The sequence below is a fragment of the Euphorbia lathyris genome, chromosome 2 (assembly GCF_963576675.1).
Source record: "Euphorbia lathyris chromosome 2, ddEupLath1.1, whole genome shotgun sequence".
Classification (NCBI taxonomy): Eukaryota; Viridiplantae; Streptophyta; class Magnoliopsida; order Malpighiales; family Euphorbiaceae; genus Euphorbia; species Euphorbia lathyris.
Genome location: NC_088911.1, coordinates 35,477,368 through 35,491,181, shown reverse-complemented (window position 1 = coordinate 35,491,181; position 13,814 = coordinate 35,477,368). Strand labels below are relative to the sequence as shown.

At 31.4% G+C, this 13,814-nt stretch overlaps 2 protein-coding genes across 2 annotated transcripts; both read left to right on the top strand.

Moving 5' to 3' along the window:
* The first annotated feature begins 278 nt into the window (after positions 1-278).
* LOC136220572 (methyl-CpG-binding domain-containing protein 7-like) lies at positions 279-4,051 on the top strand. The gene is made up of 5 exons (XM_066008388.1): positions 279-711; positions 2,167-2,322; positions 2,454-2,567; positions 2,672-2,906; positions 3,809-4,051. Exons 1-4 carry the CDS (start codon positions 349-351, stop codon positions 2,903-2,905), a joined length of 867 nt encoding a protein of 288 aa, XP_065864460.1. The 5' UTR covers positions 279-348; the 3' UTR covers position 2,906; positions 3,809-4,051.
* A 7,719-nt stretch (positions 4,052-11,770) lies between these two features.
* Positions 11,771-13,591, top strand: LOC136220378 (pectinesterase inhibitor 6). Its single transcript, XM_066008200.1, has 2 exons — positions 11,771-12,121; positions 13,169-13,591. The coding sequence occupies exons 1-2, from the start codon at positions 11,787-11,789 to the stop codon at positions 13,425-13,427; spliced, it is 594 nt and encodes a 197-aa protein (XP_065864272.1). The 5' UTR covers positions 11,771-11,786; the 3' UTR covers positions 13,428-13,591.
* The last annotated feature ends 223 nt before the right edge of the window (positions 13,592-13,814 follow it).

Below are 13,814 nucleotides of genomic sequence, written 5' to 3'. Positions count from 1 at the left end.
AATTTATTTTTTATTAGTAAAAATTATACATATATATTTAGGTGGGTTTACATGGCTTGAGCTTATTGGAATTTGATTTTTGTGCCCGAACCCGCCTAAATTAACAGCGGGCTGGGCTGGGCCTGTGATGAACAGTTTTAGATAAAAACGCATTGTGCCCGGCCCATCCCGACCCATGAACAGGTCCAATTTTTGGATACTAGGTTAGTGAAATGTGGACATATATTTACAGAATCTGGACATTGAATTAGCACTTGTGTGTGCTATATATATCTTAGTAGAAAAACACACTACTTTTCTTCTCTTCTGTCTGTGCTTCAATCTTCTTATCTTCTTTTCCTATTCAACATGACTGAAACATCAAAGCTATCATCTGCAGAAATTCAAGATAATTGGAGTATTGTAAAATTCGAAACAGATGAAGAGAGAAACATTTCTCTACCTTCTTCAAAAACAGCAAAAACACCCAAAACAGCAAAAACACCCAAAACAGAAAAAACACCCAGGAGACCAAGATCAAAATCTGCTTTAACATTGGAAAGATTGAAAAAAATATTGGAAGAAGTGGAAGCAATCTCTACAACCGAGTCACCCTCAATTCTAAACTCGGGTTCTCATTACTTTTCTGGAACTTTGTTTGATCTTCCGTCTGGATGGCTAGTCGAGCAAAGACCCAGGACACATGAGAATTATGTTGGGAAATCAGACCAGGTTCTTCTTCTTTTCTCTTTTTTTAGGGTTTACTTCTTCAACTTAATTTAGGGTTTCTGATCTGTGTTAACATTGATGGATAAAAGATTGTTTGATGTGTTAGATTCCCTTTAGAAGACTCCGATCCCCAATCTAGTGAAGAAACCCTAGCAATCTAGGGTTTACTTCTTAAACTTAATTCACCTTTCGATTCCTATTTTTAAAATTGGGTTAAGGTACAAAAAATACTTAGGGTCAGGAGCAATTTTACCCCTAACGTCTAAAATGGTGCAATTTTGCCTCTAACGTTTGTAGCCAAGAGCAATTTTAACCCTAACGTTGATAATTTGGGTCAATTTCAGAAATAATTCATCAAACGAAATCCTTTTTTTTTAGAATGAATTGATAGGCAATTGGTACAAAATAATGAACAAAAATATCTGTGTTTTATAATAGTGTCTGAAATTGACCCAAATTATCAACGTTAGGGGTAAAATTGCTCTTGGCTACAAACGTTAGGGGCAAAATTGCACCATTTTAGACGTTAGGGGTAAAATTGCTCCTGACCCAAAACGTTAGGGGTATTTTTGCACCTTAACCCTTTTAAAATTCTATTTATCAATTTTCGAGTTTCAACGTCTTAACTGCAGGAAATCCCAATTCTTTTATAACAATGATTTTAGTGAGAAAAAATTAATTAACTATTTTTTATAACATGAGTTAAATATAAATTAATTGTATAAGTATCCAAAAAACTTAAGGAATACATTGTTATCTCAAAGTAATTGTATAAGCACAAAAGTACTATATTTTGCTACTGTGGACTCATCATGTTTATATTCATTCTTGTCAACTGTAATCATTTTCTCATAAATTCATTATTATTTTAAAAACAAATATAAATTAATGTCAATAATATAATGGATCGTTGCATCTATTTATACGTAAATATGTACATATAAATATATACAATGCGATTAAAGTAATATTTGTCGTTTTGTAATTTAACGAAGTGATTGATTCTTTGTTGATAAATTTATACTATGTAAAAAAAAAAAAAAGATATATGAACTTCTATAACTAACCGGTACATAAGAAATTATGATTTAGTGGTAATAGAGTCATTTTAATTAAACTTGTACTAAGATAAAGTGTACATTATACACGTGCTTATATATTGTTAACAGTATATACGACATGAGTACTGTCGTTTTGTAATGAATTGAATGATTCTTTGTTGATAAATTTATACTATATTTAGGAAGACAGTACATATGAACTTCTATAACTAACCGGTACATAAGATAAATTGTACATTTTACACGTGCGTATATTATTAGTACATATGACACGAGAAAAGTGATATTTGTCGTTTTCTAATTAAATAAATTGAATGAAATTATATGCACACTTATTACATATGATTTAAATCTTTCAACTAATAATTAATCTTAACAAAGATTATTGTAAATGCAGTATTTTTATGAGGCATGTACCGGCAAACAATTCCGGTCAATGAAAGCAGCTCGGGAATACATTTCCGAACAAAATCAGGAATCATCATCATCAAAATTACTCCAAATAGAAGATGGATCAACATTGAATCCAAGTACTGATCATGAGCATGAAAAGGTAAGAATATATATTTACTCAGCATTAATAAATTACTGATTCATTCACGCTCGGGCTCCTAGTATGCCGCGAGCATGAATATATCAGATATAATAATAATAAAAGCTATTAACGAATCTATCTAAATATAGAAGTTGAACAAGAGTGAAGAAGGAGAGGTGAAGGAAAGCAATCCATTGAAGGAGATGGAGAAGAAGAACAAGAGGAAGAGAGGAACTCCAAGTACTGATCAGAAGCATGAGAAGGTAAGAATATTTAAGAATTTGCGGCGAGCGGGAATATGTTAGAGATAATAATAAAAACTATTAACGAAGTTTAGCTAATTGAAAAATGTGTGTAAATGTGGAAGGTGAGCAAGAGTGGGAAAGGAAAGGATGAGATGCAGAAGAGGTATAAGAGGAAGAGAGCAAATCCAAGCGACTTTGAAAATCCTCCAGCATCTATAACATGGTGCCTTGTAAAAGCTGAAGATAATTTATGGATTCCAGAAGTTGAAGATAGCTCCGAGGATCCTTACCAACTTAGAGATCGTTGGACTCAGATCTTTCTCTCCTATTTGAATGATTATCCTAATCCTCAATAAGGTATTCATTTTCTCTAACATTCAAGTAGATTTTTAGGGGGAAGTTCGAGCTGATCTAAAAAGTATTAGGTTCCGTTTGGTTTACCTGCTTTCGGGAACCACCCTTGAGAGGGATGTTTAAGATCCCTTGTCTTCACAAAAAGCGGTTAATGGGGTGCAATTTGGCACCCCCAACTTTTTAAGTCTGTATTCGCTACTATTCGGCACCCTTATTTGTCGAAATGACATGAACCGTATCTAGATGAAAGTTTGAGTCAACAGTTCCATGTTAACTTTAAAGTCTACAATATCAGCAAATAAAGGTGTGAGCTATGAAGTACAGACTCTTCCCTGGGTCGCCGTGGACGTGTCGGACTCGCCGGGACACGGCGGTGACATGGGACACGGATGGGACTAGGCAGTGATACGGATGGGACTTGGTGGGACACGGCGGGGACTTATGGTTCAATTACAAATTTGACAAAAAAAAACTTATCGCGATTAAATGCTTAGGGCTTTTTTCTCTTCCTTCTTCGATTTGTTTTGTGATTTAACAAGTTTTTTTATATATTTTATATCTAATATATATATATATAATTAATTATATAGAATTTGCCGTGGCCTACCGCACCCGTGTCTCATATTTGCTAAAAATGCCGTTTGCCGTGTCCGCATCCGTATCCGTACCCGAGTCGGTGCTTCATAGGGTGTCAGGGATTTAAAGACATAGGTGTCGAGTAACCGAACATTCTGATGCTAAGAAGAACATTAAATTCACAGCGAGTGATCTGCCCTTAAAAGTCTAGTGTTGTGCTTAGGGCACAACAAACACAAAATGATGCATTCATAGTATTTTTGTGTGTTTGCCTTTGTGTTGAAGTTTTTGTTTTATGGAAGTGGATATGATAAAATTGACAAATGCAGGCTTCTTAGCTAGTGGATATGGAAGTGGATAAACCGAGCAAGAGAGGTGCTTTCAATGAATTGGGGACTTAGTTTTCTTTTTTTTACAAAGCAATTACTTGCTATATACATGAGCAAGGTGTTTTAACCACAAATGATTCTCATCATCTAGGATCTTTGTTGAACCACAAATTCACCTATAGATTCTTATTTTTGTTATACATGGATCAAAGGTATTTTTAAAATTGGATCTATCAATTTCAAGTTTTAATTTACATATACTACTGTCAGTTTGTCATAATTTTTCATTTTATCATCCTTATGTGTATATATTATTAAATAGTATACACGCGCGCGGTAAAGTAATATTCGTTATTTTGTAATTTAATGGATTGTATGAGCTTTGTTGAGAAATTAATACCATATCAATAACCTATATCCATAAGATAAAGTAGATGAATTTAGAAGCTTAGGCTAACAGGAGCATGAAAATGAGCAACCAAACGGGCATACATATACTATTTCGCCTAAGGCCTTAAATTCTTAGGACTGTCCCTCTATGCCATACCATTGATCCCATAACCCTACCCCAAATATTTTGAAAAAAATCACTTGAAAACCATCCGAAAATATAACCTTCTGAAAGCCTTTGTCCTATAGCTAGCTTCAAACCATAGTACTAACACAAAAGCTCAGCTACATATCATCATTCAAGAAAAAAAAACCCCAAGCCACATACAAGACCCCAGCAGAAACAAACCTTCCTGCTTATCTACACAACCTCGAAGACTTTCTTTTCAGTGAAGTTCAACTTTTTTTTTTTTTTTTTTTTTTTTTTTTTTACAACAAAGAAACATATATTAAGAATCAAGAAGAAGCATATTACAAATAAAATCAGGGGTACAGAAAACCACACAATCGATGTAAAGGTAAAATACTACTTCTAGCTAACAAATGAGCAACAGAATTTGCGGAACGACAGACAAATCGAATAGAGCAGTTAGAAAACTCGTTCAATGAAAACTGACAATCAATGGCTAAGGCGTTAAAAGGAGATGAAGCCTTTAACGGGCGGGCCATAAGGTACCATTTTAGCTGCAACAAACTGGCCCAACTCGTCCCGAACGATACACCCAAACCCAGCCACATACTCGTCCGCAAACGAAGCACCATCCACATTCAGTTTTAGAAAACCTGCAGGAGGACGATGCCACACCGTCGGGCTCGGCACAGCCGGACTGCCTGAAGGAGAACTTCTACGGTGGACCGGGTCTAACGTATCAAACCAATTGTACGTGGAGGGAGAAATCAGAATTTAACGAAGTAATAGGAATGACGTGTCCTTTCCGTTCTTGAGATCTAAATTGATACATTTTTTAAACGTTAAGCCTATATTGGTACTATTTTGTACGTGAAACCTAAATTGATATTTCCCCAAAAACCATAAACGTACCTTATCTTAAAAAAACTACCGCTAACTAGAGCTGTCAAAATGAGTCATAACCCATTTATTGACCCATTTAACCCATCATTTAAATAGGTTAGGGTTGACCCTTTTATGAATTGGGTCATAAAGAGGTTGAGCCATTTAACCTATATAATAAAAGGGTTGAATAGGTTTTTGGCAGGGTCAACCCAATAACCCATTAGTTTCTTATTCATCTTAAAACAACCACAAATACTTATTCTTTAATATTAGTAAATTTGAATTATTGAATGAAATTTGAATTATTCATCCACTAAATCAGAATTATTCTTTTAGCTTATTCTTTAATATTAGTATATTTTTCAATTCATTATATATAGTTTCCTTTGAAATAATATATTTATTTATTTATAAAATGTAAGGATGTGACGACAACCCAATAAATAATTTCGTCAAAACATTCATTTATTTAATAATTAATAAATATATATTTTTTATTTCTCATACAAAACGTCTAAAACAAAAAATAATATTCTCTAATTCCATGAAATATTAAATTATATATTCTCAAAAGAAAACTTATAAAATTAAGGGTTAATTTAAAAAAACACATGGTTTCATGTTTTCATAGATCAGAAATTCTAAAATTCCATAAGTTTCTAGAATTTAAAATTCCAAAATTCTAGAATTTTCTGGAATTTCAGAGCTCTGAAAATTTTTGAAATTTCAGATTTCTAAAATTTCAAAAATTCTGGAATTTCAAAAATTCTAAAATTTCAGAATCTGAAGAATTCTGGAATTTCAGAATCTGAAGAATTCTGGAATTCCAGAATCTGAAGAATTCCAAAATCTGGAAAATCTAGAATTTTAAAAATTCTAAAATTCCAGAATATGAAAATTCTGAAATTCCAGGATATGAAAATTCTGAAATTCCAGAATATGAAAATTCTGAAATTCTAGAATTCGAAAATTCTATAATTTTAAAAATTCTGGAATTTCAGAAATTCTAAAATTCTAGAATTTCCAATATTCTAAAATTTCAGAATCTAGAAATTCTGGAATTTCAAAAATTCAGAAATTCCAGATATTCTAAAATTTCAGAAATTTTGGAATTTTGAAAAATAATAGAATTCCAGAATCTGGAAATCTAGAATTTCGAAAATTCTGAAATTCCAGAATATGAAAATTCTGGAATTTCAGAAATTCTAAAATTCTAGAATTTCCAAAATTCTAAAATTCTAGAATCTGGAAATTCTGGAATTTCAAAAATTCAGAAATTCCAGATATTCAGAAATTTTAGAATTTTGAAAAATTCTAGAATTCCAGAATCTGAAGAATTCTAGAATTTCAAAAATTCTGGAATTCCAAAAATTTGAAAATTTTGAAAATTCTGAAATTCCAAAATCTGAAATTTCAGAATCTGGAATATCAAAAATTCTGAAATTTCAAAAATTCTGAAATTCCGTAAATTCTGAAATTTTAAAAATTCTGGAATTTTGAAAATTCTGAAATTTTGAAAATTCTGGAATTTCAAAAATTCTTGATGATTTAGATGATTACTACATTGTTGTTTGATTTTATAGAACATTACATTATTTGGACTAATAGTTTTTTACGTGTATGTTAATTGAAATTGAAATGAACAAATTTTTAATTAGATCTAGTTAAATGGGTTAAATTGGTCAACCCATGTAACCCATTTAATAAATGGGTTGGATCATTTTGACCTCTATACAAATAGGTTATTACAACCCATTTATTAAATGGGTTGGGTTGGGTCAACCCATTTATTAAATAGGTTGGGTCAATCTTTTTAGCCATTTTGACACCTCTACCGCTAACACTAATAAATCAAAATATTTAGCTTAAATTTTGTAGGTTGAAAATTACTAATAATAAAAGTATAATATTATTAAATTTAATATTATTCAACAATTATATCATTTAATATTTTTAATAGCTATAATATAAAAAAATATAATATTTTTATTTTTTCTATTTTTTTCTATAAAGAATCAGCACTTATTAAGTTCATGTGGAGTAAATGATTCAAAACTAATTAAAGTAAGTTGGGATTCTATTTTATTCTTCATATCTTCCACTAGTTTCCATTAATTACCCTTTTCACACAACACAAATTGACCGCATGCCTCTCTCAATTATCTCATCTCTATTCCCACACTCTTTCCCATCCCCTTCTGTTGTCTCAATAGAAATAATGAAACACTTTCAATTTGTTTTATCTTGTTTCAAAATTTATTTTTTATTTCAATGTCTAATACATTACGAGCTTCTTGAACTTATCCAAAACAGTAGATTGACTCCTTGAACTTTGTAAATGTCGTACTAGCTTCATAAACTTGCTTATTTCATATCACCAGCTCCCTAAACTTGTCCATAAAAGTAGATAAGCTACCTGAACTTTGCAAGTGTCTCATCAACTTCCTAAACTTGTTTATTCTGTAACAACTAAATACAAAAACTTATTAAACCTAAATTCTAAAAATACGTCTTCATCTCGAGATGTAATTTTTCGTTTCTCTTACCTTTCAACCTATTATAAGAGTTAGTTTTGCAGGTTTGAGAGATTGAATGGATGAGGATCGAGAGTTAGTATTATGGTTTTTGTATTTAATTGTTACAGAATAAGCAAGTTTGGGGAGTTGGTGAGACACTTGCAAAGTTCAATGAGCTAATCTACTTTTATAAACAAGTTTAGGGAGCTGGTAATACGAAATAAACAAGTTTAGGGAGTTGGTAAGACACTTGCAAAATTCAGGAAGCTGTTGATGTATTAGGCCTTGTTTCAATAAAGTTATTTCGGTCGTTTCAAATAGAAAAAATAACCTGAATAATGACATGACCCACATGATTATCATATTATAAGTAGTAGAGTTCTTTCCAACATGATTGACACGTCAATTTTCGTGTCTGAATTGGTTGGAATATTTCATTTAAATAATCTGAATAAATAAAGAGGCGCATGGGTTACCTCTTGGAGTATGAAATTCGTTTATGAAGAACGAATCTTGATTGTTATGCTTCTTATTATTGTGTTAAGGTCTTAATAATATAATATGTTTATATTCAGCATATAGGTTAACCTAACTCATTAATCCTAACACGGGGTTTATTTGACCTATAATGACTTTCCTCCATTTTCCACTTTCACATGACATAACGTTTTTTTCACCTCTATGGGCTCGATTCTGTGGCTCTATTTCAGTTGCTGTTGTAGGGACGGATGTGTGATTGAAGGGAAGTTTCGAGTAGGATTTCGTTCCTTCCGCTCGCAAAAAGAGAGAAAGTCTCGTTCGTACACTCACTCTAAACGGATCTCGCCTCGCTCCTTCCTTCTTTGGATTACTTATTCCTGTAACTCCAGCTAGAACTCAGTCTTCTCTTCCTTTCAAAAGAACAGTGACAGCGATTGGAGTATAACCCGACTACTCATTTTAAGTAGGAGTAAAGTTTTGAGTAAAAATCTCTAGTTTTCTACGTTCACGAATATGAACAAGTGCATAACTTTATGGAAGATTTGAGCACATGGAAATCTTTCCCTTCTACTCTATTATATCCATCGTAATCTAACTCATTTTCTAGTCAGTATCTTATTGGATGAATTATATCATGGACCTTCTGAGTATCCTTCTAGGGTCGTCTTAAACATTTTTTGGATCTGTGCTAAATGAAAAAAATTAGACCCTATTTATTAAAAAAATTAACACTTTCATATAATAATAATGTTTCTACAACCGAGTCACCCTCAATTCTAAACTCGGGTTCTCATTACTTTTCTGGAAGTTTGTTTGATCTTCCGTCTGGATGGCTAGTCGAGCAAAGACCCAGGAATCATGAGAATTATGTCGGGAATTAAAAAATGTATTATTAATTTTCTTAAATTGTAATTTTTTTTTTGATATAATATCTTTAAACTAACATTAAGTATTATTATAAATTTTTTATAATTTTTTAAAAATCATATATTTTTTTCTTAATTCGTAAAATTTATTAGAATTGTAAAACCTTTTTACAATGATAGTCTTACTCCTATTTTAATAATTTTTGAAATATTTTTCATTTATTTTTTTAGTCAATAGATTTTACGTTATTAAATTAAAGTTCTATAATTTTATAACAATTAATAAATCAATTACTTTATATTGGAGTTTATAATGGAAAGATTGTGATTTTGTAGGAAAAAAGAGAAAAAAATATATAATAGGAGAAATAGATGTTTTTATTATTAAAACATAAAATAAAGGGTAATTTTGGTATTTTAAAATTTATTTAGTATAGTTTGACCATTGACCCAAGCATAAGGACTAAGGAGTTAACAAAAACAAAAACTGAAGGACTATATAATTATTTCTAAAAACATAGGGACTAAGTAGTGTATTAGGTAAAAACACAGGGACCTTATAATTATTTACCCAAATTTTTATTATACAATATCTAATTTAATTATTTTTAGGGTAATTAATTTATTAGTCCCTATATTTTGACAAAACACACTGTTTAGTCTCTGTATTTTCAAAAACACGTGGTAAGGTCTCTAACCTTTTTCTCAACGAACTATTTAGTCCTTCCGTCTGTTTGTTAGATTTTTTACCGTTTATGACTTCGGAAATGACTAAATTACCCTTTACTATTTACCTTCAAACTTCAGAAGAGGAAATCCAATTTAGAAGTAGAAGCTATTTGTATGGAGAACAAGAAAAAGAACAGACTCAATGCTTATAAATTTGAACGATTAAGAAGAAAATCAATAAGAAGAACACTCAAAGTTGATTTCAGATGCATTAGAGTTTAAAGGAAAGGAAAATAAAGGAAAAGAAGAACGCAAATCCAATTTGCCTAACAGAATCTTCATGAGAGTCTAACGACAGGGACTAAACAGTTCACCGAAAAAAACGTTAGAGACTTTACTGTGTGTTTTTTAAAATACAGGGACTAAACAGTGTGTTTTGTCAAAATATAGGGACTAATAAATTAATTACCCTAAAAATTTAGCCCCTTAATACCCTTAAAGCGTTAATGTTCTGGATAAGTTAACATTCACTTAATTTTTCACATAACAATAATTTATTTAGATTTGTATAATAAAAAAATTGGACCTCTTAAATTTGAGGTCCTGTACGGAAGAGCTCATTGTGCATCCTTCTCCTACTCCGTGTATCCTTCTAAGGTAGCTACATAAGATTATACTTTCAAAATAAGTTAAGGGTGTTAAGGATAAACTCGCAAAACCATATTTATTACAATGTGAGTCTCATATATACTAAAATTTTAATTATTTTATTTATAACATTATTGCCCTTAGTTGGAAATATTGGTATACTTTATCCCAATTATCAAAACAGTTTGGCTACATAATTTATTTTTATAATTAATATATTATGGTGTGAAGGAATTGATTTGAGAGTGGAAGTGGATTTACCGTATCTAATTGGCGTGTTCTCTCTTATATGTGTTTCTATATCTTTGATAGCGAAATTTCTACTGCGTATTATCAAACTCAAAATTTCCAAACAAGACCATAACATTATCATCTTTACACTTAACACCACACAACTATTTCAAGCTAAAAAATCCTGTAATAGCATTTAAGCCTCACTCATCATCAACTATAAGCTTCTCACATTGTGCTTAATTGTCCTACCATATATGTGATCATTGAAATCACCATATCAACAACTTGTTTTATTGTCAATGAGGATTAGCCCGATTGCAATAGCGGATCCAGAGATTTTCGAAAGGGACAATATCGGTAAGAAAAAAACATGAGCGATGAAAAGAGAGAAGAGAAAAAAAAATAAAGTAACTTTTTTTTTTTTTTTTTTGTATATTTTTGAGATACATGCGTCACTTTATATAAATTTAAGGGATCAATATGTCAATTTAAGTAAAATCAGATGACCAACAATATATCACTTTAAACAATTTCGAGTGCTAATGAAACACCCGAAAATGAAGGACAAGTGACCTTTTAACAGTGGCAGAACCACCCGGAAATGAGAGTGGTGCAATTTTTGCTTGTTTGGTGTGATTTTTATTATGAATTGTCTTAGCAATTCATGCAATCTCTTGGCAGTGGAAGCAACTGTGGAGACAATTGATTGACAGTTACTTCCGCTGTGAAGCAAAATCATAAACTGCGAACTCATGAGGTTGGATAAAATCTCCGAATGATTAAATTATAATAATATATACTAAAAATATTTTAGAAAAGTTATATAAACGGATCTATCAATTGGATTAGTTTTGTAATTTAGTCTATATCAAATTGATAAACCATAGATTAATCAATAAAAAGCCAAAAATGATGAGAGGCCTATTTATTTTGCCCAAAAAAGAATATTTTCGTCAGGCATATATATGAATGACGAAACTCAGCTGGCAGTGCCAATTCACATGTTATTCACCAATCTAAACCTAAATATTATATCTTTATTACACATTACTCACCAGACTCTTGCTTTTTTCATTAAAGCCCACTGTTAAAAAATACACTTTCCAGGTCACCCTAGGCTTATAAAACCCTCCTCTTCTTTCTACCTTGTCTATGCTAAAATGAAAATATTAGTGACCAAAATTCTCATTTTCACCTTGTTTTTTTCATGGGTAAAAAACACAATTTCTGGTGATGCTTATGTAAGAGATGCTTGCAGTGTGACAAGGTACCAGAACTTATGTATTCATTCACTTGCATCCTTTTCACACACGGCCAAGAAGAGTCCAAGTATATGGGCGAGAGCTGGGGTTTCTGTAAGTATTGGTGAGGCAAAAAATGTTACCCAATATCTTAACAGATTGAAGAAACAGAAGTCCATCAAAGGCAGGAGAAACGTAATTGCGCTTTCTGATTGCATTGAATGCTTCGGAGATACTCTTGATAATCTTCACCGGTAAGAATGTTAAAACGGATTGTCGTGTCATAATCATGTTATATTTTTTTTTTAATGTTCAATGTGATTATATAATTGGAATAAAATAAAAAATTTGTTAAGGAGGAAAAATTTAGCATCAATATACAAAACAATGCAATCTTAAACGTAATGTTTATCATGTGCAAAATTTTAGATTTTGGTTACCCTCCAACTTTCGACGTTCTAACCACTCTATAAAAATTACACATATTCTGTTAATAAAAAAAAAAACTCATCAATCCTAAACATTAGGCTTAAGATTGGACTTTTGTGTTTTGTATGTAGAATTCGTTCTCCTCTAATTAGGCTTGTCAATGGAGCACGTAATCTATACACCCATTGGATGCCGCCCAATTAGGGTCAGGATCCCCAATATCTATTCTCAATATGCAGAAGAAAAGTATCTCTGTTCCCATAGATAGATTGTAGATGGTAATAATTATTCTCGTCTCATAAGAACCTCTAACTCATTACCATTAGAGTTACTTATAGAGATACTCATAAATATTAATAGTATATACTATATATATTTTCTAACATTCCAAATAATTTCTAATCTAACGTATTAATTATATCTTTAAATTTTAAAATCAATATAACCTAATTTAAATATAGGCGATTTTCTCTTTAAATTTTATATAAAATGATAGAAAAGATATTAAATATTTAAAATTTTGTATTTTGTCATTTTCATTTTGATTGTGAGTTCAAATTATAATTATTACCTAATTATTATATTAATCAAATCGACTATGAATATTAGTTTAGAAAAACTAACAAAATTGGGCAGGGATGGGCCAAATTTATCCTATTCTTTTTAATGTAGCGATTTTTTTTAATGAGGCGGAGATGGAAATTTCGATTATAGATGAGGGTGGAGATGGAATAGCTCGTCACATCTCCAATCTGCATCTAATGATATATAAATGTAACAAGCCAACAAAAATGATATAGTAGTGTCTAGTGGATCCCGTTAAACGAGTTATCTCTGTAAATTGTATTAATCCCGTATTGGCTGATTCACAGGTCGCTTGGGATACTTAGGAAACTGGATGCCTCAGAATTTGATGTTCAGATGGGGGATGTTACAACATGGTTGAGTGCTGCACTTACAGATGAAGACACTTGCTTGGATGGATTTGAATATGATGATCCAGATTCTTACACAAGTAAACAAATTAGAGGTGTTCGTTTTAAGGTTTCGAGAGTTACTTATATTACCAGTAATGCACTTGCTCTTGTTAACAAACTTGCTTCTACTGGTTTGGGGATTTCCATTCATTGATCTTCATATTACTATTGGAATAATAACTGCGGTAATTACTAAATTTTAATTACTCCATCCATCATGTATATCTGAATAATCATTAAGTTATTTCTATGTGTATGTTCATGTTCTGTTACTATGTGAATATTTATAATAAAAGAATTTATTTCATGTTTGTCTAATTCAATGTTAATTGCTCTCTCATTTTTGGGTTAGGATCCAAATTCTGGTTTTGCCTGTTCCTAGAGTAATTATATAGTAACCACAGGGTGCTAGTCCAGTGGTTAAAAGTAGGTCTGTTCACGGGCTGGATACATGCACGTTCCGTCTAGGCTTGCATTTAAGGAGCCGGGTTTGAATTAATAGAGCAAAATTACATTAGGTTCCAGTCTATTCAAGTTGGGC